Source organism: Onychomys torridus, chromosome 2, assembly GCF_903995425.1.
Source record: "Onychomys torridus chromosome 2, mOncTor1.1, whole genome shotgun sequence".
NCBI lineage: Eukaryota > Metazoa > Chordata > Mammalia > Rodentia > Cricetidae > Onychomys > Onychomys torridus.
Window position 1 is genome coordinate 16686759 of NC_050444.1, and position 26610 is coordinate 16713368.

At 38.5% G+C, this 26610-nt stretch overlaps 1 protein-coding gene across 1 annotated transcript in view; it reads right to left on the reverse strand.

Annotated features, from left to right (window-relative positions):
* Window positions 1–2720: 2720 nt before the first annotated feature.
* The window catches only part of Lrrc69 (leucine rich repeat containing 69), a 107668-nt gene continuing 83778 nt past the window's right edge, over window positions 2721–26610 (reverse strand). Inside the window, exon 8 of the mRNA XM_036179696.1 lies at window positions 2721–2831. Within this exon, the coding sequence (XP_036035589.1) occupies window positions 2721–2831 (111 nt within the window). The remainder of the gene's footprint in view (window positions 2832–26610) is intronic.

Genomic DNA, 26610 nt, shown 5'->3' on the forward strand with positions numbered 1-26610 from the left:
AGAGACATCAACACAATTTATTAATGATTCTACAGTAGACTTTTGTTTGAAGCTACCTTCCCTAAACATAGGTGATAAGACTTGATAACAAGCAATAAAAGAGACTTCATTCTTGTTTTCATTCTCCTTCTCAGGCAAATATGAGTGGAAATGGAAATTCAAGAGATTGTCCATGAGAAACACAAAGGGGAAAAAGAATCTAGATAATTTGCAAATTTTTAATATTCCAGTTGCTTCAACTTTAGATAAAGGCTGGCCATAATTTTTAGAAAATAAAAACATTTTGCAGTGTTTCAAATCCCAGCAGAATTTCTGATGTATTGCAATTGTCAGGAATATACATCACCTTCACAGGCATCACATGCATAAGAGTAAGAAGTTCCTGATTTAATTAGTGATTCAGAACCTTGGGTGGCCCATGGAGCAGGTGCAGATGCCTCCCACCATAGTGTTATTCCCATCATGACAGTTGATGCTTGATTATGCATCCAGAAGCCAGTGCATATCTGAATATCAGAACCATGGTGTCAGAGCTATGATGTCAGAACAACAATATCAGTTATTTGATGTTTTCCAGAAGATTCTGGGAAGGGCTCTTAGCCTCCCATATGCTCAACCAGTTGTTAGTTATAATGTCTATAGGGCTGTCTGCTTTAATCTTTCCAGATTGACGATAAATATTCCCACATGAATATTATTCTCATCATTATCTATCTTCAAAATCCTATTTTATTTACCCTATTGTTTGCAAATTGTTTCTCATTTGCCTCTATTAGACAGAAATCTCTGTGAAGGCAAAGATCCTGTTGGTCTTGTTCACTGTCACAGATTTAGAACATGGAACTGGTAGATGGCAGCCCCTCGGCAAATATTTGCATAATAAATGAATAAATAGGAAAAGAACAGTGTGTATAGAAGAACTTGTGTTCCTTTCAGGTATGTTGACATTAAAGGACATGGAGATATAGGTTAAAGGTGAAAAAAAGAGAGTCACTGATGGTCCTCTTGTGGTGAGTGCAAGTAATTGAAAGGGTAGGAGTGAGAGGATTCATTCAATAAACAGAAGGTGCCTGGAGGGAATAAGACCTGGTTAAGAATTTCACAGAACACTGGTTTTTAATGAAAAGCACCAAAAAGAATTCAGTTACATGGATAGGGAAGAGGAATTTCCTAAGGCTGTAACGCCATGAAGACAGGTGCTTAGTGGAGCCCAAATCTGAAGGGAGGAACCACCTCTGAGAGAAGCAGGGAGATCAGAAGGAAGTGGGCACCAAAGAGTGGAAAGAATGAAGCCACATCCACCCATATGTCACCTAAACGTCAAGAAAACACCCAGACCACTTGTTGAATGAACAAGTACATAGATGGGTGGGTAGATAGAATTTTCTATTCAGGACCAAGATGAGGAATAGATTGTGGCTGAAGTCATAGGACTGGAATGATAAGCAAACCATGTTTAAACAGTATACTCCCCTAATCAAATACAATTTCCTGAGTGATTTTTCTCTCAAGAAGCACGTATAGTGTGTTTAGTGAACCCTGGGTTGTTCCCAGTTGTTTATTTTTGTTTAAGGTACATTCTTGTGTAATGGAGCCTTTTAAATGTTACCTTGAAATAACTTTGTTTGAGTGGGGCCTGGTACTTTTTGTTTGGATCTGAGCCTTTGCTATGTTCCACAGATCCCACTTGCCAAATATGCCAGAGGTAACCTTGATGCATCTAAGAGTGTGCCCTGAATTGAACTTATCATGGCCTCCCAAGGAAGGTGACAGTGGTAAGCATAGAGGAGGCTCCACTCTGCCTTCCAGCATGTGAACCATCAGACAGTCACATGAAGTAATGCTATCTTTAGGAAAGTTTAAACATGAAATTAGGATTAGCTTTCTTACAAACTCAACTAATTTGTGGTTCTCAAAATTAACCACACAGACAAATCACCCAAAAGGAGATGGCCACAGAATGGTTCAGTGGTCCTATGGTAGAGCCAGAGAATTGGACAGATGGTGTTGAGTGTAAATCACACTTTAAGAACAATTGATCTAGGCAAAATGTAACATATATTTTCATAACCTCTTTCCCTAGTTTTCTCTCTTTCCTCAAAGAAAATGAGCTAAATTATCATTTCAGCAGTTTTCTTCACATAGATAAATTTCTCGAGCAAAAATTTAAAAATAAAATAAAATCAAAACTCTGTAGACAGTAATTGTGTTAGCAGTTCCTACCCTTGACTTTCCAGCCTTCTAATCATTTTTAAGAGGAATGAAGATTCTAACCTTATCAACAGATATTAGTGCCTCAAATGAAATTCTGCAAATACAATGTAGCTGCCTGGCACTAATGAGTACTTCTCTTTTAATTGTGAAATGCTCATCAATGAAACATGCTTCTCCATTAAATTCTCTTAAAATGTTCTAGAAAAGGGAGGTAGAACTGATAAAGGTATGGAAAAGATCAACATCCATGTGCCATGCAGATTACTTTTTCCCAGTTTAGAATTTGTTTTAAGCCAATGGGAAGAAAGGAGCATCTAGAAGCAGACCATCTAGAGGCAGACTGCAGTGTTTATTTTGCTAGTTTTGTAACTGAGTGATGCATTTCCCTTTGCTTAATGAACTGAAAGGAACTCGACAGGGGCCGGCATCCTAAGGGGAGCATGGGCTGACCTTGTGCAGAACAGACAACTGGCTTGGTGAGGCTGGGAAGGAGTGTCTCACCTGCTCTACTCTGCAGCAATTCCGAAGAGATTAGGACCACGCTGGTTGAAGCAGTGGTAGGAACAAAGTAATATCCGGAGAGGTATCAGCTGTAGGTTTCTGCTTATCCTCCAGTTCTGAAAAGAAAGATGAGCAGTCAAATTAAGATATTCCCAAGAAGTACAGTTAGGAGTGGATTACTTTGCTTACCTCCTAAAGCAAGCATCAGTGATCCTGATTTGTCTAGTATTTTTGAGTAAAATATTCATTTTATCAGAAGTTCCAGAGCATTGACCTGTAAATGACACACTACACCACTTACAGCTAATTTGTTCTTTTACCACACTTAAACAAAAAAGGTTAACCATCTGACATAGGCATATTTAACACTAAACAAAATTTAAATGATAAAAATTTATATGTGCTTTTATCAAAACACTAGAACATAGTCTGACCGTACAGTGATAGGGATGCCAATAAAAATCATACACTCTGCACGAACTTGACTCTGGCTTGAAAGGGGTTTCCATCACCAACCAGCAAGTAATTACTGAATAACTTCTTGATTTTGCCAGTCTTGCACACACTTCTTATATGAAAATTCTCATTTATTTGTTCATTTTCTGTAATGTTCGCTGGATCATCATGGCTGAGTCTCAATCAAGCTATTCAAGACATGACTTAAGGAGTCTTCAAGCATCTCTCATCTTACTTTTCCATGCACAAAACAGGTAACCAAAAACTGCCTGCCAACTTAGTGTACGTATCTCAATCACAGCCTTGGCCTCTTCAAGGCCTTATTTGATCCCCACCTTGACTAAAAGGGGAGGCAGAAAAACCTCTAAAGTCAACATAGCTCTCATTGAAGAAATCCAAAGCAGAGACATATGACTTGATATTTAATTGGTTAAAGATATTTATTGCTTTCACCATAAAATCCTCTAGCCAACATCATCACAAACCAAATGAGAGATGTGATTGTTCTTGTGTACACTCTTCCACAGAAGAACTTTGAAATCCTATTTGGATACTTGAAAACATATCATCCACTCTCAAGAGTGACAGCCTTCTAATGAGTGGGTCATACCATCAGCCCACACTAACAGTGACTGGGAAGTGCTATCCTGCTTATACAGTATTTTGGATGTAGGCTAATATTTTCCCACATGTTAATCAATGAGTAGGTATTTATTGAACTCCCTGGTGAGCATCTCTATTTTGCCTGTTTGGTGCTTATTTCCCACATGGGTGGCACAAGAACTCATTTATTTTCTTTGGACAATTAGTTCTTTCTTCTCCAACCTTGGTCTATACATTGGGAGAGAGCCATCCATCCCACTGGCTTGCTCAGCCAGCATCAATGAACTTTCTGACAACTGTGATTAGTGTATAAGCACATAGCACAGAACCAGCCAGAGAACATCAGCTCTGGACTTCAGGACCACTGAAAAAGCAGCACTCCCTCTCTCGAACGGCACTATTTAGGAAGTTCCTACATGAATATAAAGGCAAGATGAAGAATAATCGAAAGTAATAAATATAAAATAACAGATAATAATCAATAGATGACAAATTTAGGGTCCTGATCTAGGCATAGGTAACTATTTAGCCAGATCCAACCTTTACTACTTAAATTAATATGTGAGCTTCCTTTCTGTAACTTGCAACCAAGAATACAGATAAATTATAAGTAATCTAGAATTCACATGAAATTAGGCAAAGTGCTAGGAATATAAAAATATGTAGCAAATAATCTCTGCCTCCAAGAATTTCCTGGGGATTTAGTTGGAAAAATAAGAAATAAACAGACATAGAATAACTAAAAACATATAGCTAAGCCAAGTAGTAAGTACTATAAGAACAAAGAGGAAGGAACCACCACTCCAGGTTGCATATTAAGGAAGAGTTTACAGCACTCAGGGAAGGTGACCTGGTGTCAGAAGGATTACTGAGGCTGTGGCTCACTGCAGAGGAGACAAGAGGACATTTCTAAAAGGGTGAGCTTTGTGACAGACATTTAAAATGTACTTAGTATATTTGGGAAACAAAACAAGGAAAACAATAAATGAATCATAAACTATTGGCATGTGTGATATCAATATTAAATACATTAGAGCAGAAATAAAATGGACTGCTATTTTTATAATGATAAATGTGTAGAAGACTTTAATTCTACTCTGAGATTATATCACTTTAGATTCTGTTAGCGCAATGCCGAAATGATGGTGTGAGATCTAATAGCAAAAGTCAAACTAAATGTGCCTTTCATAAAGTAGATGAGCCTCCAATCTAGAGGAAACAGTTATTTTCTGCTCCGTTATATTAAAAATAAACCAATGTCACATCTATTTTAATCAGCACTTATTTGATATGCCAAAATAACTAATAGATCCATGAACCAAGAGATTATCAGAGAAACAACATAAATCAAGGAAGATATACTGTGAAGCTAACTAACATGTTTCGTTGAAGTTTCTCCGTGAAGTAAAAAGTTTCTCATAGAAATTCTTAATGGTATTTCCTATTTCTGCTGTGGGTTTTGCCTTCTCCCTCATGTCATTAGGAAACTGCCTGGGAAGAGTTTGGGTTGGCTCTTGCCAAAAGCAGGAATGCAAACTTTCTTTACCCCTTCTCAGGGGAATGATTTTGTTTATTCATTGATAATAAAATGAATTATTTATAAGTTTATTGTGAAAATGCCATTGTTAGTTTTGCAGCAAACATGAACTTTACTGTGTATTATTCTATAGTCATTTCTATTTGTGATGTAAAAATTCTCAGGAATATGAATTGGTTTCTGGAAATTATACTAAGAAAAATGAGTTGACATAATTTCTTGGAATTGTGGTTGTTTTGTATACAGCCATCATCTTCTATATTGTTTTGTGAAAAAAAAAAGAATTCTCCGTATGCTTCCAATGAATGCTCATTTAAATTTCTACCTCCATTTGTAGCATCACAGCAGCTATTTTTACAGGTATGATATATGCCATCGGAAGTGACCATGTTACAAAGGAACGACGGTATATATGCCTTCCTAGAAGGCACCCCTTTTCACAAATGTAAATTAAGAAACCTTATAACTGTCAAAAACAATTACCACGTTGGTGTATAGCTGATAAAAATTAAAACACAAAATATTACCATATAAGGGAGACAACTCCTACTAGACAACCTAGGCCACCAAGTAAAACCTCCAGTGGCAGGAACAGGCAACATCTGTTGTATCATAGGCCAAAGAGGTCCCATAGTTCCTCCAAATATCACAGGCTACCTCCAAGGATACTGTTTCTCTCCACAACCTGATGATAAGGCCCTGTTGCTGAAGACAACACTTACTTATGTCATTGAACATGAACAGTTAGTGCTGGTGCCTAACTAGAAGATGTTCCCCTACTGACTAGTATTCATGGTGCTAGGAGTAATTCCGCATACTACCAGATGTTAAGAAATCATCAATATTACCTAGCAAAACATGTGACCTACAGTAGTGACCTGCCTGTAAGATATGTTATAAGTAACCAGCCACTTTTAGATAGGAACCCATACCTGACACTGCTGACAAGATAGATCCTGAGCCTAGTGAAAAACTTACTGCTATATTCTGCTAAAGGAATAAAGCAATGAAGTGACTCTTAATGACATACTGAAATACCCAAATATCAGTCCTTCACTCAACCCTTATCAGAGAAGCTTCTTCTAGCAGAGGATGGGAATTAGCATAGAGACCCACAATTAAACAGTGTTCAGACAGACTTTGGAGCACTCAGTCCTAAAGAGGAGGTCTTCATCAAACCCCTTCCCTCCAGGCTTAGAGATCTTGTAGAAAAGGAGGCAGAAAGCATATAAGAGCTAGAGGTGGTGGATGATGTCAGGGATACAGTGTCTTCCAAAGCAACAGGATGTATGCACATAAGTTCCTCAGACGTATGCCTAGGACTTACACAAGTTCAAAATAGATGGATCCCTAGAGTTGACAGTCAGAAAGGACACTGGGTCCTTCTGCTAACCAAGAACCCAATGCAACTGATATCCACTGGGAAAGAGAAAGTCAGTTTTCTCCAGTGAGTGTCACTGGGTAAATCAACCACACTCCAGGGCAGGCCACATGCCCAAGAGCAGCCAACACAAAACAAATCCCATGGTTTTCTGGTGAGATTTTTGTTTCATTTTGTTTGTTTTGTTTTGGAATGTTTTGTCTTAGTTTTTTTTTTTTTTTTTTTTTTGGTTGTTTGTTTTAATTTTTGTTTGCTTATTTTTGAGAAAGAACATGAAGTTGAGTAGGTTGGGATGTGGAGAGAACCTTGGAGGTGAAGGAAAAGATAAAACATCAAACTATATTGTACGAAAAATAATTTAAAAAGAAACTAAATATAAATAAAATAACACAAAAAACAAAATCTACTGTTTTGCCAACCCCAAGTCAGAGGAAAGTTTATGATTAGACACGATTTTATTTTGAAAGGAAATCATTCTAGCAGAACAGTAAAATGTTGTGATACCTAATGTCCCAGTCTTCAATATTTATAATGAAAAGTGTTATTTCCTAGAGCAAATAAACATAATTATAACATCTTCCTGTTTTAGAAAAAGTTAGTTTTCTACTTAAGCTCTATGTTCATTAAATGATAGTACTGGTTATACTTAAGAATCATTCAACATGTGGGAGAGTGATAATCACTGCTATATTTTAAACTTTAGGAACTCCAAGTCTAATGACATACACAACTATAAAATAAGTATCAAGTTAAGTTCAGGTTTAAATACAAAAAAAGAGTAAAAATCACCTCTCATATTCTCAAAACGAAAGTATCTCTGCAGGTATGACCAACTCATGCACAGTCAAATTGCTAGAACCTCTTCACTTTTACTATAAGCTCATAATTTTGTTGATTGTATTTTTGTGCTGGCTAGTCTTACATCAACTTGACACACAAACTAGAGTTATCTGAAAAGAGAGAACCTCAATGTAAAAGATGCTTCTATAAGATCCAGCTGTAAGGAATTTCCTTAGTTAGTGACAGATGGAGGAGGGCCTAGTCCATTGTGGGTGGACCCATCTCTGGGATGGATTCTATAAGGAAGCCATGGGAAGTAAGCCAGTAAACAGCACCCCTCCATGGTCTCTGCATCAGCTCCTGCCGCCAGATTCCTGTCCTGTTTGAGTTCCTGTCCTGACTTCCTTCAATGATGAATAGCAATATGGAAATGGAAGTCAAATAAACTCTTTCTTCCACAATTTTCTTTTTGGTCCTGGTGTTTCATCACAGTAGGAGCAACTCTAAGACATTTGTCTTCACAACAAAATTGGCTTAAATCTGTGCCTTTGTTACCAAGGCATTCCCCCACAAGTCAGCAATTCCTGTGGGTCAGTAACAGGCATGGAGATAAACCACTCTGGAGACAGTTTCAGGGAACAATGTCTGCTTTATTTTACATGAACAACCACTTATATAATGGAAGCCTATCAACTGTGAATGGTTAGCTCGTTTCCTCAGATTATCAGATGTGAATAGTTAAGCACATTTCCTCCGATTGGTTAGTGAGTGCTCACACCACCAGGGAGGGGCTCCATGTGGAAGAGGCTCATTAAAGGAGATGTGGAGAGTGCAGACTCATCTTCGGACAGCTACAGGCTATTCTTATTACTCCAGTATTCAGTGTTCTGACTTCTGAAGCACGGTGTAGTACACTTCTTACTTAGAAGTAAGAAGTGTAGTGTGCCAAGTAGGCTGGCCTACAGGTCATGCCTTCATTTTTTCCTACAGAACTAGATTACTTGGCCCTTTCTTTTCTTAGCACCTCCTAGTTCAAAATGCACAGATCTCAGAATAGCTGGCATTCTCTTAGAGTTGCAGTTGTGCTCAATATGTAGACTCAAGCCTCAGTCTTTTGTCTTTTACATCAACTTGTAAAACGCTCTTCTTTTCAGTTTGAGGTTTTTTTTTTTTTTTTGCAGGAATAGGCTCATCTGCCCACTGTAGTCAGGTTTCCTCATGAATGGCACAGGTCAGCAGCCTGACCCAGGTTCATGTTATGGTTTGTGGATCCTCTTGTGAATCACCAAAATGCATTACTTTTCATGAAAAATGAACTTGTAGATGTGGTTAAGGATCTTAAGGTAAGCAGTTTCTCCTGGACTAACCAGATGGGCTCAATGTCATCAGTTTTCTCTAGGAACAAGTACCCAGATAGGTTATTCCAATCACAGTGGTCAGCCCTAAATACATGTACATCTGAGATACACTAAATTAACTTAGCAGGTTGTTATATGTGTGTGCGCACGTGCGTGCACACACACGTGCACACATGCGTGCATTCGCACAAACATGCACACAAGAGCACATGTGGATAGACAGATGATAGTAGGTAGATAGATAGATAGATAGATAGATAGATAGATAGATAGATGATAGGTGATAGACGGATGACGGGTAGATCTAGCAATAATAGTTAAATGATGTCATGAGATTGAGAAGGAGTAGGGGAGACATGGGAGGAGTTGGAAGAGGCAAGAGAGAAGGTCCAAATGATGCAAATACAGTACTTAAATATGAAATTCTCAACAAAAATTTTAAGTAGAAGAGGGAGGCAAGAGATAAGGCCCAAATGATGTAACTTAAAATGACAAGATATACCAACATTGGCTTGAAGAAGTAGGAAGAGCCATGATCCATGAAATGTGAAGATCCTCTTCAAGTTAAAAAGAGCAAAGCAGCAGACATTCTTTCTGAGCCACATAGCCTTGATTTTAGCTCAATGAGACCCATATTTGGTTTCTAATATACTGGACTATAAAACAATCCATTTTGTTGTTAAGCTGCCAAGTTCATGGTAAACTGATACAGAACAGAAACCAATAGTGGTCTCATGTTCCAATTTAACAGGACTTGCAAAAGCATAAAGTCTCCATCTCCCTATGGAATCCATATACTTTGAAGCTAGAAGATACTTTGCTTTAATCCTTTATTTGACCAGAAGAGAAACCAGTTCATACAGTGGGAAGGTAAACTACTTAGGGAAGGCTCATCACTTCAGACTGAGGACTAGAATCCAAGACCACTAAATTGTAGATTTGTGTTAGTCATAGTATGTCTCCAAGCATCTTTCACTAACAAGTAGTTTTGAAGACCCATGCAGAATAGTCTGATGGCATAAACAGTTGGAGAAGTGGACAGATGAAGGCTGTTGAAATGCCGGTACCAACTTGTGGTTAAGTGTACTCGCCCGAATTATCTTGACATCACTTGGCATTCAACATGTCTAAGATGAAACATATTCATTTAAACTATGTAGGTATCATCTGAAATTTGACCTGTGATCTAATTTGAGCTGTGTTTCCAGAATAGGCTTTCTTCTGGATGAATCTTTCTCCTTTGTATCGCTCTTAGACATTCTCCATGCACAATGGCCGACTTCTGCTATCTTTCCTTTCCCCAGATGTTTTCCACCTCTTTGTATTTCCATAGCTACCTCTTATCCCGGTACAAGACAATCACTTTTTTTTTAGCACCTCTCCTCTTTAGCTTCAATTAATCCAACACCCACTGCCAAATGATCCTATAACATACCTTATTTTTTACCACTGACTTGTACTAACCTATGCACTAGACTCCACTCACAGACAGAGTCAAGTCTATTGTTCTCATTCTACCCTTTGGCAGGTTTGTGATATTTAGACCAATTCTTTATAATGGTTCCTCCACCCACATCTACAAATTAACCTTATTGCCTTACCCTTACTCCTCTGTGTTTTTCTCTTGTCCTAAGTGCCCCTCCCTGCTTCCTTGATCATCTATCTGAATTCTACCTAATTTAAGACCAGGCATTCAGGACACTTCCTAGGACGGACAGCATGAAGTGATTTTAGCATCCACATTAAAACTTTTACATGATTGATCTCTATTCCTCATGTAATATTTAGATTCAGTGTTAGGGCTTGTTACAACTTTAGAATTTAAACTCAAATTTTAAACCATTTGGGACTGAACAGGTCCACTGTAAAGCTTCATTACATATAGCACCAGGAACTTCCTGCTTAAGTACGTTTGCAAATATTTATGGAGGAATTAAATATAGTTTCTAAAATCCAAGATGTCTATTCAGAATGGCAACTCCTCAAAACCAGTACTAACAGCACCAGCTTTGTGTACTATTCTCAAGTTCACCAGCCCATCCTGGGACCATCCACACATGCCAAAAACAGGTCAGCACATGCCCAGGACAGGTCTGCACATGCCAAGGACAGGTAAGCACATGCCAAGGACAGGTCATCATATGCCAAGGACAGATGTAGCTTCCTGCTAATTTTTCCCACTATTAACAATGCTCATTTTTACTCTCAAAATCGTCTTTCTTTGATGACACTTTTTACGGTTGGGTGTTCTGCTTTAAGACATTTTGGACAGCTTTGTATGAGTAAACTAAATTTGATCACAACTTCAGACCTTTTACAAGAAACAAATCAAAGATACAAATGTAATTTTAAGTCTGTGCCAGCAGTTTAAGAGCAAAAGGGAGAAGTCTCTGGAAGGGAAAGAAGGACTGACTCAGTGTCTCAGGAACAGGAGGGACCAAAGCACAGTGTGGATCCGCTTATATGCAACTGTGTTCTGCTATTTTGTGACTAAAATAATACAGAATATGCATTATCTTTCCCATTTTCCTGAACAATAAATACATATTACTTTCATGACCATTTAAAATTTGAAATGGGTTGCTTTCTGATCTTCTTGGTGCCTAATGTACATTAAATTGACTAACTACTGCATAGATGTATTAAAATCCACATTCATTTTCAGAGCTGACTAGCTGAAATGATCAGCTTCATAAATGAATGTCAGTGGTATCTTAACAGTAATAACTTTTTATAGCAAAGTAAGATATTACTCCATAAGTAATGAGTAAAGTTATTAAATGTAATTTTATATTATGTCTCATTACTGGCAAGTTGTCATAAAAAGGAATTAAGGTTAAAAAGTTTCATTTATTTTCATAAAGTAGAAGAGCGTTTTCACTCATTTATGCTGAGACCCCTCGTGCTAATCTCTTCTGAGGATAGTTTAAATTACATTACATCATTCAATGCAGGGCTGAGAGTTCATGTTCCACCCATTCCTGCCCTAAACTCTTCAACTTTAAAGGAATCTGGGGAAATGTTAAGTTCAAGTAACAAAACTGTACAAAATGAAAACCCTCATATGCATATTTTGGGTACAGAATCACTCAAGAGTTTGGAAATAATATTTAGGTTACTTGATCAAATGTGGCTCACATTAGTAGTAACTAAAAGGAATTATTTTTTGTTACTGTTTCAAAGATTCCTGCTGAAATAACAATTAAGTTGGAATTTATTTCTAAGGGCTAAAAATTCAGATGAACTTTGAAAAAAGCAAAAGTGTGAGTTGAGCAGTTTAGCACTGGAGGTCAAGTGACTCTCCACTGCTTTCAGTTTGTCATCTCACTATTTCAGAGGCAAGCGAGGCATAACTCCATATTCACCAGAATAGAAGCCATTTCAATTTGATATTTTGCATTTCTTTGGTTTTTCCTTTTCTGTTTTATGTCAAGAATAAAGACTCATCTTTCCATTCCATGTCTCCATCCTTTGGATGCAAACCCTGTTTGAAGCTAAACATTCTGTGCAGCATGACAGTGCCCAGATACCAGCCTTATCAAATGGGTTCTCCAGTCTTCAGGAAGTATTTACTACAAAGCTCAGCACTCCCCAAGATTAGTTCCTGAGTAGATAATTAAAGTGTTCTGTTTTAAGCAGTATGGTGGTGACACACTCCTTTAATCCCAGCACTCGGGAGTCAGAAGTAGATGGATCTCGTGAGTTTGAGGACAGCCTGATCTACAGAGCGAATTCCAGGACAACCAGGACTACACAGAGAAACCCTGTCTCAAGAAAAGGCTCCTAGGCAAACTAGGTTATATAGAATATCATTCCACTTAAGTGGAAAAGCAGCAGAAACTCAGAGACTATCTGAGAGCAATTGTTCACTGTCTTAGTCAATATTTTATTGCTGTAAAGAGACACCACGACCACAGCAACTCTTCTAAAGGAAAACATTTAATTGAGAGTGGCTTACATTTTCAGAGGTTTAGTCCAGTATCATTATGGTGAGAGACAGTGGCATGCAGGCAGACATGGTACTGGAGAAGTAGCTGATAGTTCTACATCTAGATTGGCAGGCAGTAAGAAGAGACAGACACTGGGCCTGGCTTGTGCATTTGAAACCCTAATGTCCACCTCAAGTGACAGAGGAACATAAGGGAGGCCCTGGCTTTGATCGTCAGCACTTCCAATAAGTAGAGGAGAGAGGAGAGAGAGAAAGCAGAAAAAGGTAAGCCTTCTCTCTCTTTCACATTCTTGTGTTCTGATATGTAGACAGTCACGGGAACTAACTATATCACCATCAATCAATGTGCATGCTGTCATGCAGCAAAAACAAACCTGAAGGTGATAGGAGAAATCAGGTATGCTGAAGTCTTAATTCTCTTATTTGACAAATTACTAACTTCAAAGAAAGCTATCTGACTTTGCTTGGCCTTGTTATAACAGCTGTGAAAGACAGTGAAAACAAATAGCAAAGCAAGTGTGGGAATTGGAATGCTCTTCTTTGCTATTTTCATACCCATTTGTTCTCTCAACTTGAAACCTTTAGTAATCTTGCTCTTGAGCTGAAATGAGAATAAAAAACAATTCAATTTTTCACATTCAGAAAATAGTGTAATAGTTGAAAAGGACCAGCACCTTGTTGGAGGAGGTGTGTCACTGAGGGTGGGTTTTGAGGTTTTAGAAGCCCAAGCCAGATCTCTGCCTACCTGAGGAACAGGATGTAAGTTCTCAGTTACTTCTCCAGAACCAAGACCACTTGCCTGCCTCCATGCTCCCTGACATGGTGATGATAGGCTAACCCTGTGAGGCTGGAGGCAAACCGCAAATTAAGTGCTTCCTTAAAAACAAAATGGAAAGGAAACAAGGAAGACTAGCAAACCAAATACTAGTGTCAGATCAAGAACACAAAAGAAAAATGGATAGAGCCCCAAAGATCAATGGAAAAGCGAACTCTCAGCAAATACCATCAAGTTGTGAATATAAAGGAGGTCTAGATCCTAAGAGGATACCCATGTAAAACAAAAAATGTTGGCAGAACCTTCTTTTCTCGCTTCCTAGGACCATGATTCTGTGTATCAGGTTAGGGGGAAAGGAATACTAGGTAAGATAAAGTCTAAAATAATTGAATGAGAATATTCTAAATTGTTACATAGGCCAACCTGTGATTAACTAAATAAGTTTTCCAACAGAATAGGCACCCAAATGAACACTCATGTGGTAGTCTGTCAACCTGTCACAAACTTAAATCACCTAGAAAGAGAATCTTAATAAAGGATTGTCTGTATGTTTGACCTATAGGCATACCTGTGAGCGATGTTCTGTGTTGGGATGGTTGATATGGGAAGAGTCAGCCCACTCTGGGTGACACCATCCCCTGGGCAGGTGTTTCTGGGCTGTTTAAGAGAAATCTAACTGAGCAGTCAGCAAGTAAGCAATTGAAGATGTGTGCGTTTGTTTCTCTTTGCTCTTGACATGGATGTAATGTGCAAAGCTATTAAAATTTCTGCCTTGATTTTTGTAAGTAAATTGGTTGCAACTCTATGGGTTTGGTCCCAGGTTTCTTCACTAACAATGTAAATAAATTTGTTGCAACAACTCTGGGGAAAGGCGTCCTGACTACCTGGGGAGTCAGGCAACACCTTGAGCTGCTTAGAATAGCCCTGATGGCTGGAACTGCAAGGAGACAGTTCAGCCCTAGAGGGCGAGGCATCCTGGACACCTCAAACTGCTCAGAACAGCTCTGCCCTGAAGGTATCATGGACACCTGAAGCTGTTTAGCACAGCTCTGACAGCTGGAACTGCAAAGAAGCAGCCCAACCCTGGAAGGGAAATTTTCTGACTTCCTGGGAAAGTCAGGCCTGGAACTGCTTCAGCAGGGAAGGGTATCCTGACCTGGTGTGATGAGGGATGGCCTCCCGGCAGGCTATAGCAATCCTGCTCCTCTCTTGGAGAGCTGCTACAGCTGAGCTTTGTTCAGCCCCCACCTAAGGGGTCTTCCTAGCAGAGCTCTACTTCTCTGGTCTAAGATGTTGCTTCTTTTGCTTCACTCTGCAAAAGGGGAAACCCCTGCAGAATTGTAGCAATCTCCTGCTCAGGAGCAAAGTGTTACTTTTTCCAGCTCTCCCTGGCTCTGTTCACTGAGGGACATCTCAGCAAAGATCTTCTTTTCAGCTCTTCCTTGCTCTGCTCTTTCCACTCTCCCATGTTTTGTCCACTGAGGGACGCCTCAACAAAGATTTTCTCTGTGCCGGTGAATGAAGATCTTCACAGCCAATACTCTTTCGAGAAAGAGATTTATTTGGGAAGGAAGTATCCAGGAGAGTAGCTGCCTCTACCAGGGTGGAGAGAACAGCCTTTTTTTTTTTAACTGACCAGTCAGGGCAGTTTATACAAGATGTCTTGGGGGTGGAGTCAACCAGGGGTTGACTTGGGGCCTAGGGTTCTACTGTCCTGCTCTGCGATTGGTTGGTTTCACAAGTCAGTTGGCCAAGGGCAGAGATGGCTCTGATCTGACTGAGCCAAACTGTGTGTCTTTCACTGGCCGTATCTGTGCCATCTTTCCCTAGCTCTGGGCTCCAGGCTCAGGGTGGGTTTCTTTAGCCAGCCCCTTTCCCCTCAGTGATGGATTGTAACCTGGAACTATAAGCCAAATAAGCCCCATCTCTCCTGTGTTTTTATTTTTTTTCATCTGAGCATTTGTCATAGCAACAGAAATAAAACTATAATAGTGAAGAACAACCAGGAAAGACCTGCTCAGTGCACAGCTGTGCATTACAGCTGGAAAAATGTGCTGTCAAACCTGATTCTGTCTCTAGTTTTTCTTTCTCATTATTTTTAACTGAGCCATGCCTTAGCCCAGCCTATTACAAGTTAAAGAGTCAAGCCTCTGATACACTGACCCCAGATTTCTAGCATCCAGTAGTCTCAGACAATAAACTGCTGTTTTCCAAGTCCCCAGGTCTGTGGGGGGCTTTTCTCTTCTTTTGTCTTTTTCTTTTTCCTTTTTTTTTTTTTTTTTTTTTTTTTTGACAATACCCATAGAGAACTAATACAATAGCTTGCAAAATTAAGTTCAAACTTCATACACAAGAGCCTGGAATCTCATGCTACTTCTCCTCAACTGCATCTTTCATATCTTACCTTGTGAGTTTGCAGTATACTGTAAGCTAATTATCTGAAGAATTTCACCATTGGTCAAGCAGTTGCCCACCAGTCCAATTCTAATGCCTCTTTGTTCATCAACGCACATTTTCAAGTAGCACAACTTAAGCTGAGTTCAATCTTTATTATTATATTAATTTTCCACATCCCAAACACAAACACTGTGCTAGGCCCTCCAAAATTGGAAAAAGAACTTAATTGAGATCTCCTCATAGAACCCTACCCCTTTACTTATAAGAATGTAACTATCCTGTCTTATCTTAACCATTTACTACATAACTCAATTATTATGCACTTGTTATGTTAAGCAATAGCTTCACAGCCTCTTGAATCCTCCACAGCCCTGTAAGACAGGAGCTGTTATTATTGTCTCTTAACAAATAAGCCTAGTCTTAAAGAGGAAATTAATATGACAAAGACAATAGGCTTTGATGCTCATCATCAAATCTAGATTGTGAGTTTCTGATATTCCTTGAAATACATGAATTCTTTTAGGTCCAGGGTTCTACATTCCCAGCTGCTAATGGAAGATCTGGAATACTATAGAGAAAAATGAATTTGAGCAGAGAAATAAACTATGAGCAAAGGCTCTTCAATGTGAATGTCTTAAAGTCAAATGAAGGAATGAGCACTGGCTAGGTTGGACTAGGTACTTCATCGTGTCGGGCTGAGAGCAAAGAATGACACACGCAAGTCTCTCCCCCTAGTCTCCAGTTGGAAGCTTTGAGAACTTGGCAAAGTTACCTAACTGTTTTAAGCTTAGGATTTCTCATCAGTGTCCTGGGGTGTTTTAGACATTAACTGGTATTCCAGGTGACAGCAGAGAGTTGGCTGTGGTTATTTTTATTAGCTGGCAATTTCTCCAAGAAAGACTTGAAATGAAAGTAGCAGTTCATCGGATGATTTTGCAAAGGAATCTGTCCAAGTAAAAAATGAACATGGCAAGTTGTCCCAGGTGTTCTGAACACAGCCAGAGGAAAGCAGGCTGTCTTGGCAACTTTTGCTTAGTAATTTGGCAAGTTTTACTCTTTATAGTTCTTTGGACTGCAATGATCCATTTCAGACGGACTGTGGACTCCTCCAAATAGGTTACAGACATGATCAGACTATTACTCCCATCTCAAGCAACAGGATATATTTCCATCCTCATTTTCCCAATTATGAGAGATATCTTTTTTCTCTTAGTGTCTAAAACATAAGGCTTCTTTGGGCTTTTAATTTTTTCTAGCAATTATTTCAATGTTCTTTTCTTGCCTACATAAATTTGCACCAGGGTTAGGTGTTGGCAGCAACACAGGCATATTTATCTCATGATACATTTAATGTAAATTTATTAATAATCAATAAAAGGAATAAGAGAAATTAATATTCAAACCCAGACTTTCTGATTCAGTAAAAATAAAATATGTATCAGGCACTATGCTTTGTACTTTCTCCATAATAGTAAATAGAGAAAACATTTTGAATTTGTTTGGTGGTACAAATAGACAGCAAACATCAAGCAAATAAATAACTTCAAAATTTCTAAATGCCACGAAGACTCTAAAACATTCTAGTACAAATACTGACTTCACTGGACAAACTGTACTGGATGCTACCAATTCACAGAGTTTTGAAAGCATGGATAGTTTATAGGCATAGTAGAGCACAATAAAAATATAAATGGATTGAGGGTGCTGTCTCTAAGTGAACATTTTCTTTTATGTGTTTTTCATAAGTATAAATGGATATACTTAGTATGAGTACAATTTGTTCACAGACTAAAAAGGAAAATATTATCCCACTTGCCCCAAATTACTCCCCCAAAAGTCTTTTTAACACCTTCTAGAAAATTTCTTGATGGCAGTAGTTTGAATTTCTTAGAAACAATTTAGATAAGGAAGGAGATCTTCCTGAATATGTGTCTTCACACATTTGTGGTGTGAGAAATGTTATTTCTAAAGAAAGCAGTGGCCATGTGTAACAATATCAAATATTTTCTAGTGTCAAAAACTAGCAAAAGATATGTGTGGTGGTTTGAATAAGAATGGATCCCCATAGTTTTGCATATTTGACTGCTTAGTCTCCAGGGATTGGTACTATTGGAAAGGATTATAAGGACTTGGAGATGTGGTCTTGTTGGAGGATGTGTGTCACCAGAGGTGGGCTTTGAAGTTTCAAAAGCCCATGCCAATTCCAATACTCACTGGCTCCCTCCACCTGTGTATCGAGATGTATCTCTCAGCTACTGCTCCAGCACTCTCCTACTTACTGCCATGATCGCTGCCATGATGATAATGTACTAAACATCTTAAACTGTAAGCAAGCTCTCTTAGTTAGGGATTTATTGCTGTGAAGAGACACCATGACCACAGCCACTCTTATAAAGGAAAACATGCAATGGAGATGGCAGCTTCCATTTCAGAGGTTCAGTCCATTATCATCACGGTGGCATGCAGGCAGACATGGATCTGGCTATGTCTTGATTAGAAGGCAACAGGAAGTGGACTGTCTCACCAAGAGTAGCTTGAACATAGGAGACCTCAAAGCCTACCCCCAACAGTGATACCCTTTCTCCAACAAAGCCACACCTCCTAATAGTGCCACTCCCTTTGGAGCCATTTTCTTTCAAACCACCACACAAGCCCCCAATTAAATGCTTTTTTTTGGTAAGAGTTGCCTTGGTCATGCTATCTCTTCAAAGCAATAGAAAAGTGACTAGAGGACAACATGAGAAAAAGTTTAAGACATTCTATACCACAAGTGTAGTTGATTTAGAGCTCTGACTCATTAGCAATCTCAGTGGTCTTCTGCATCAACAAGTAGGCATATCAGTGTTATGCAATTGCCAGTAACAGTGCTCTGATTTCATGCTACAGGGCTAGAAGTGACCAACTTAAAGTGGCCCAGGGGAAATCCAGGCTGTGCCTCCTAAACATTAGCAGAGAGCTATCAGGAACTTCTGCAGGGTAAGCACAAGTAAGTATATTTTAAATAACTACTTATTTTCTCAACAGAAAGTACTTTGCCATCTATGGTTACCATAGATAAAGCTGTAGTTGATGCAAAGGAAATGCAACAAACTATATTTGTTGTTTTTTCAATTGGCATCTACTATTTTTTTAATCCTGAAAAGTGATACAATCTACCCAGAGAAGTCATTTTCTCATTTTTTATTTTTTTTAATCAGTATTAAAATTGCTTTATACAACATGGAATTTTAAAGGCAAAAAATAAGAAATAAAGTCAATAAAATAGAATGCTAAAAACAAAAACTTTAGCTAGTGTTCTAGCATGCAAATGTTCACTATACTGTTTACTCACCTTTGTGTTACTTTTGAACTTTTTAAAATTGGGGGGGGGGGGTTGGTGGGAGGGAAAATGTAGTCCAGAGTAAACTTAATCATGAACAGCACTTAAGCATGAACTTAGCAGAACTTGTGCATGAACCACATAAAGTAGCAATGACCTCACCCATCAAAGAGAAATGTAAAGCTATGAGGAAATGATGGCACAGATAAACATCCACTGTCAACACAGGCTCCCTTGTTCTTGGGGAAGCCATGACTGTTAGATACTTGACCTTGGCCCTGTGGGATTCACCAACATGGCATCCTGTGTGCAAGAGCCTTTGTTCTACTTTTAACAGAATAAATTGGAAGACCTACAGCACATCGATTCTAAGACATACTTATAGAAACTGCAGTGTGCTCTAATTCAGGCTTACTAAGGATTCTCTCAAGTTCCAGGATGAGGATATATGGAACTATAAGTCATCATTTATCTGAGAATTACTCCTTCATTGTGGTTGCTAAAGATAGGTTATTAATTAACATATTTAACCAGTAATTTTGGACTCTTCACCATATGGAAGGTTCTCTCAGTAAAGACAAGGGCTATTGTCCTATGGTGTTATCATTGCCCCAGACAGGCAGGGCAGAGATTTCCAGCCATGAAAATCAGCTGGAAAATTGTAAAAATGTGGATTTCCAGGTCCCTACCTCCACACACACAAATTCTAAGTATGAAGTGGGACAGATATACTTTCTTAAAGCTTACTGGGTAAATTCAGTGAGTAGTTGGTGAGTCAACCCATTGCAAACACTTGCAAACAGTTTCAAGTCTGACAGTTTATTGACACAAGATCAGTTGAGTTGAATGACACCCTTAATAACCAGAAGTATGGAATTTGGAACCAGTCTCTGAAGATGTAAAAACGCTATTAGAAGTTTTATTTGTCTAACAAAATCTTATCCTCCTATGGATACAAAGGCATATACACAAATACTCAAAGTTACATGCCCACAACACTAAATTCTAGATTCTAGACTCCTAAGCATTCCTAACAGCCTGGAGAGGATGCAGGAGCTTTGTGTTCATACTTCCTTATAGGAATGCCACAGTTACCCTGGCCAAACAGAACTGTATCAGGCCCAAAGAACTGTTTCTCCTGCAACCATCCCAATTTTAGGTAAAAATAATAACAATAATAATAGAACACCATGTAATGATTTAAGTCAAAAAACTGAAAGTCTTTCTATGTCATCTGTAGTGGGTAGCCATTCCAGTTTTGATCTGGAAGTTCCAACCCCCACTGAGGCTTCGGTAACTGTCACATGCGTGCCTCTCTTGGTTCCTGGACCCTGGACACTGGAGGTAGACTGAGCAGAGTTCTCCAGAGAACACCAGAAGACTGCACTACACCTTTCCCAGACCCTGTTACCTATCCCTTCACTTGTAAGTTACGGCAACTGTGGAGCAGAGTGCTGCTCAATGGTTGGCTCTGGCTTGGTAGCCGGGGAGGTGTTGGTGGACATGCTGCCATACTTTGATCAAAGCTAGAATGGCTACCCACTTACAGACATCCTCCAGAGACATCTCAAATGCATCCATTTTTGTCTGTAGTCACCACCAACATCATCATTTACCTGACGATTATCCCTCACCTGATTTTGACATAACAGCCACCTGGCTCATTGCCTTACTTCTTTGACTACCTCGAATCCATTTTCCATTCAGAAGTTACCTTTTAAAATACAAATCAGGATATGTCATTCTTTCCCTGAAAAGCCTAAATGGTGTCTCATCATTCACTACATAAAAATCAAACCCATTAACTAGGACTGTGTAATACATCTCAATCCAATTCCTGATGAAATCAGCCTTGCCTAGCAATGAATACTGTATAGACTGAACTATTTTCCATCCCTCAAGTCATAAAGGAATTTCCATTCACCAAGTCTTAACATGTATTCTCTAACTCTTTACCTAACCAATTCCTTCTGGTCATTTAACCAGCAGTCAAAACAACCTTTCCTCAGTGAGGACTTCCTTCAATTCAGATTTCAAAACATGAGCTGTTGTGGAATACTCTTGTAACTATGTAAATATGTGTTACATTTGTTTATGCTGTGGAATATCACTTGGATGTGTTTCATTTGCTTATGAGGCATTTGTTGACTGGTGTAGGGATTGGTTACATTTGTTTGTGCTATATTTGTTTCACTGTAAAGGATGTGTTGCATTTGTTTCACCTTGCCTGCCTAAGGCACATGAAGTGGTCTAATAAAAAGCTGAATGGCCAATAGCTAGACAAGAGAGGGTTAGGCAGGGATGGCAGCCAGAGAAAATAAGGAGTAACTAGGTTTAAGAGAGAACGAGTGGAGAGAATACAGGAGAAAGAAAGGGAGAGTCCCAGAGCCAAGCAGCCAAGCAGCTGCTGGCCTGCTAGACAGAGTAGGCCATACAAAGGAAAAAAAAAAGGTATTAAAAAAATGTGTGGATGAAGAGAAACAAATTAAAATAAGGCTGAACATTCAGAACTAATAATACATCTCCCTGTCATGATTGGTAGCTGGATGACAACTTAAAAATAGAAGCCTGGTCCAATGAGCTTTCCTGTTGCTTTCATTTATGGAATTGTGGATTGAACTGCAACTCACTCAAATTTACATGAGTAAGCCTTCAGTGCCTCCAAAAGTGATCTTATTGGGATAAAAGTGTTTTCCAAGGTGATCGATTAAATATGAGGTCATTACTTCAGGTCTCAACCTGATTTGATGGTCATGCTCAAAAGGGAGATTTTATTATAGATCCATGAAAAATGAAGGCAACACCTAGGGATATAGGGCGTCAACTGTTGTCTTGGTTATTTTTATTGTTGCTACAATAAAATACACAACAAAAGCAGCCTAAAAGAGAACAGGTTTACATTGGATCAAATGTCAAAATTACAGTCCATCATGGGGTGAGGGCCATATCATATTGCACTCATCATCAACCAGCAGAGAAGGGTAAATGCTTGTTCTCATCTATTTTGATGCAGAGGGAAGATATTATATTGGAATGGTTATTCCTACCACGCAAACCAAATAAGAAATTAAAGACTTATATAGAAACGATCTCTGATTTGATTCAAAAAGGTAAATTAAGACTTCGCCAGTTGACAGGAATGGACCCAGCAGAAATTGTAGTACCTTTAACTAATGACAAAATGTCATCATTATGGAAAGATAATGAATACTGGCAGAGAGCCTGCAGTAACTTTTTGGGAGAGATTAATAACCATTATCCCAAAAGCAAGAAAATAGAATTCATAAAAAAGATTGAATGGGTCCTTCCTCACATTGTATGACAAAAGCCAATTTCTGGAGTCTTCACATTCTATACTGATGCAAATAAATCAGTGAAAGCAGGATACAAATCAGAAGACTTAAGTAAAGTGGTACAAAGTCCATACAACTCTGGACAAAAGGCATTACTGTATGCCGTTCTTATGGTACTGATGGACTTCACAGAACCCCTCAATATAGTCACTGACTCTCAATATGCAGAGAAAGTTGTTTTACATATTGAAATGCTGAATTTATTGCTAATATTACAGAATTAACTTCATTATTCATACAACTGCAGGAAATCATCAGAAAAAGCGATCATATATATATGATCCCTTTTATATATATACACACATATATATAAACACATATCAGATCCCATACAAGTGTGCCAGGACCTCTAGCACAAGGTAATGATGAGATTGATAAGTTACTAATAGGTAATGTGCTACAAGCCTCAGAATTTCATAAGAAACACCATGTAAATAGCAAAGGTTTGAAGAAGGATTTCTCCATCACTTAGCAACAAGCTAAGGATATTGTGAAAAAATATCCTACTTGTTCCTTCTATAACCAAACTCCATTACCTGCAGGGGACAATCCAAAAGGTATACAAAGAAATGAAATTTGGCAGATGGCTGTGTTTCATTTTGCAGAATTTGGAAAGTATGTACACCATACCATTGACACCTATTCAGGATTTCAGTGGGCAATTCCTATGAGTTCTGAAAAGGCTGATTCTGTGATTACACACCTATTAGAAGTTATGACCATCATGGGAATATCTGTACAAATTAAGACAGGCAATGCCCCAGCATATGTCTCCAATAAAATGAGACAGTTCTTTGCTTATTACATGTTACAGGTATACCACACAATCCCACAGGCCAAGCAGTCATAGAAAGATCCAATCGAACTTTAAAGATTATGCTAAATAAACAGCAACAGGTAACAATGACTCCTAGAAATCGATTGCATAGTGCTTTATTAACCTTGAATTTTCTCAATGCTGATGAGAAAGGAACAACAACTGTGGAGAGATAATGGATGACAGACAAAACTCCTGAGCTAAACATTTCAAAGATGTGTTAACTTCAGAATGGAAACCTGGATATGTCCTACGTTGGGGAAGGGGGTTTTGCTTTTCTTTCCATGGGAAAAGAAAAGCCATGGATACCAACAAGATTAATAAAAATTCGATTCAAACAGAAGAAACCCCTTGATGAGGAGAAGTAAAAGCTCATCCACCAATGTGACATCTCTACAAGTTGTCAGAAAACTTTAACAATCAAAGGTTGGGGTAGGGTTCTGTTTTTGTCTTTCCATGATAATGGAAATATCTATCTTCCAGAAATCATAAGGCCTTGGATATCTGGATGTTTACAGCAGAAAGAAAGAATCTATTGATACCAATCTACACAGGGTAAAATCTCACTGTCTAACATCTATATCTCTATCAATCTAGAATAGTTGTGGTTCCAATTCAATTATAAACCAAGCTAGCTTTGGAGATGGAATTGGCTCACTCCTTCTCTAAACCCAAGCATATTGATAAAAGAAAAGGTTGAGAGATTCTTCAGTCCCATATCAGAAGAGCCCCCTGGTGTGGGGTAGAAGGAAACCAATAAAAAGGGACCACTGTCTTTAAGATTGTAATTCTCTCCATTCCTACTCTTGATTTCTCAGAATCCTTTCTTATATGTCATGTCATCTTTAAATCCAACCTTTCCATTTTGATCAAAAAAAAGTAAGTTTTTCCAATAGCAATCTCTGAAGTCTCCAGAAGGAAGATGGGTCCCCAACAACAACAACTCTACCCAATCCAGAATGATGCCATGATAATCATCATCATACTACACTTCTTGCCAGAATTTCAGACAATCTTACCCATTACTCTGAGATTTGCTGTGGAATATACAGTTAGTCTAACTGGGATTTAACTATCTGAGCTTTCATACAGTACCCAACAGAGATACCATCACCCCCAAAACAACAGGAAGCAATTCTAAGAAAACGACGCCCCTTCTCCCTAAGGTTTCATATTTCTCAGGGTTATGGATGATGGTTATAGGGTTAGGGGTGGAAGAAACTATTAAACTCAGTATTCTCCTTAAGAAAAGAAAAAATGTCTCAAAAAAAGGAAAAGAAGAAATGGAATGGATAGATATAAGATATTATGGTAGATGATTGTATACACTAGTAAACAAATTTAATAAAATAGCAGCCTTAGATAATTTGCACTGTTGTGAATTCTTATATGTTGACACAAATATAAACTATTTTTATATTCCTGTTTAAGATAATTTGTATATTATATAATTTTCATAACAAATACAGATCTATATTTGTTAAAATGTACATATATTTCTACTCTTATTTAAAATATTTGTATATTGATACAAATGTAAATTTATATCTGTCATACTGTATGTATGTTCTACTTCTGTTTAGGATATTCTGTATATTGATATATATTTAACAGTATCGTCTTGGAACTCTCATCCAATAACTGATGGAAGTGGATGCAGAGATCCTCAGCCAGGCCCCAGGTGGAGCTCCAGGTGTCCAACTGTCGAGAAAGAGGAGGGTCTGCAAGAGCGTGAATTGTTGAATCCAAGATAGCAAAAAGCAAAGGGACAAATAGCCAAACGAGTGGAAGCACATGAATTATGAACCAAAGGCTGTGGAGCCCCCAGCTGGATCAGGCCCTCTGGATAAGTGAGACCATTGAATAGCTTGATCTGTTTGGGAGGCACCCAGTCTGTGGGACCAGGATCTGTCCTTAGTGCATGAGCTGGCTGTTTGAAACCTTGGGCTTACACAGGGACACTTTGCTCAGTCTAGAAGGAGGTGACAGGACCTGCCTGTACTGAATCCACCAGGTTTAAATGAATCCCCAGGGGTGCCTTGATCCTGGAGGACATGGGAATGGAGGGGAGGGGCTGTAGGGGAGGGGCTTGGGGGAAGGTGGGGGTGGGAGGGGGGAGGACAGGGGAACCCATGGCTGATGTATAAAATTTAAAACACATAATAATAAAGAAAAAATATTTAAAAAAAGAAAAAAAGAATATTATCATATTGCATATTGCACTATACATTTCTACCTCTGTTATAAATATCTTGTGTTTCATCACAATTTCAAAGTCATTATCCTTTACCATACATTTTCTTATAGACTGTTTACCTTGTTTACATGAAGCCTTAGTCCTTAAGTTATTTAGGTAAATAAGACTTATAAATTTATAGTCACCTATGCTTGTCATCTCTATAGTTATATTAGTTAGGTTATCCAGATTTTACAGATATATAGGTCGAATGGACAGGTAATCTTCAAACACTTCATAGACCTAGAGAATATGGCATTTGAATAACTTAGAATTCTGTTGACGTGAGACACAATTGCTCCGGCAACACTAATTTGATCCTGAGAGAATGTTGGGCTTCTAAGACATTTCCATTTGGAAGTTTGTCTTCTTGCCACAAAATGACCTACTGGGCAAAGAACTGCCCTTGCCTCAACTGCTGACAATACGAATGCTGTCCTTTCTGGACAAGTGGGACAGAAAGAAAAGTGACTTCTGAACTCTGCCAAGACAGGGTAAGATGGTCTTTCAGAATTCTTGCTTTTGAAAATGGTCTGTAAGATACTCTAGGCCTGTAGCCAATTTGAATGCACCAACAATGCTGAGAAACATTAGGTGACTGTCCAGGCTGCCAGCTGTCTCTGTCTACTCTTGCAAGATCCCTGAAAGTTGCTTGCATCCATCTTCCATTTCTCAGGTACCATTATATTCCTTCTGAGGTCTTTGATGGAATTGAAGACTAGCAGTTATAGTTACAACTTAGTATATATATATATATATATATCTTAGATAGAACATAGTAAGTATTAGATTCAGGTTCTTAAGGATAGGTCACCTTTTGGAATGATCTTTGTAATATGCCATTTACCTACACTCTTGACTTCTCTGGATTTTAATATGTGTTTCTTGTTTGATATTGTTTGCAATGGTTGTAGTTCCATCTTAATTAGGTCAT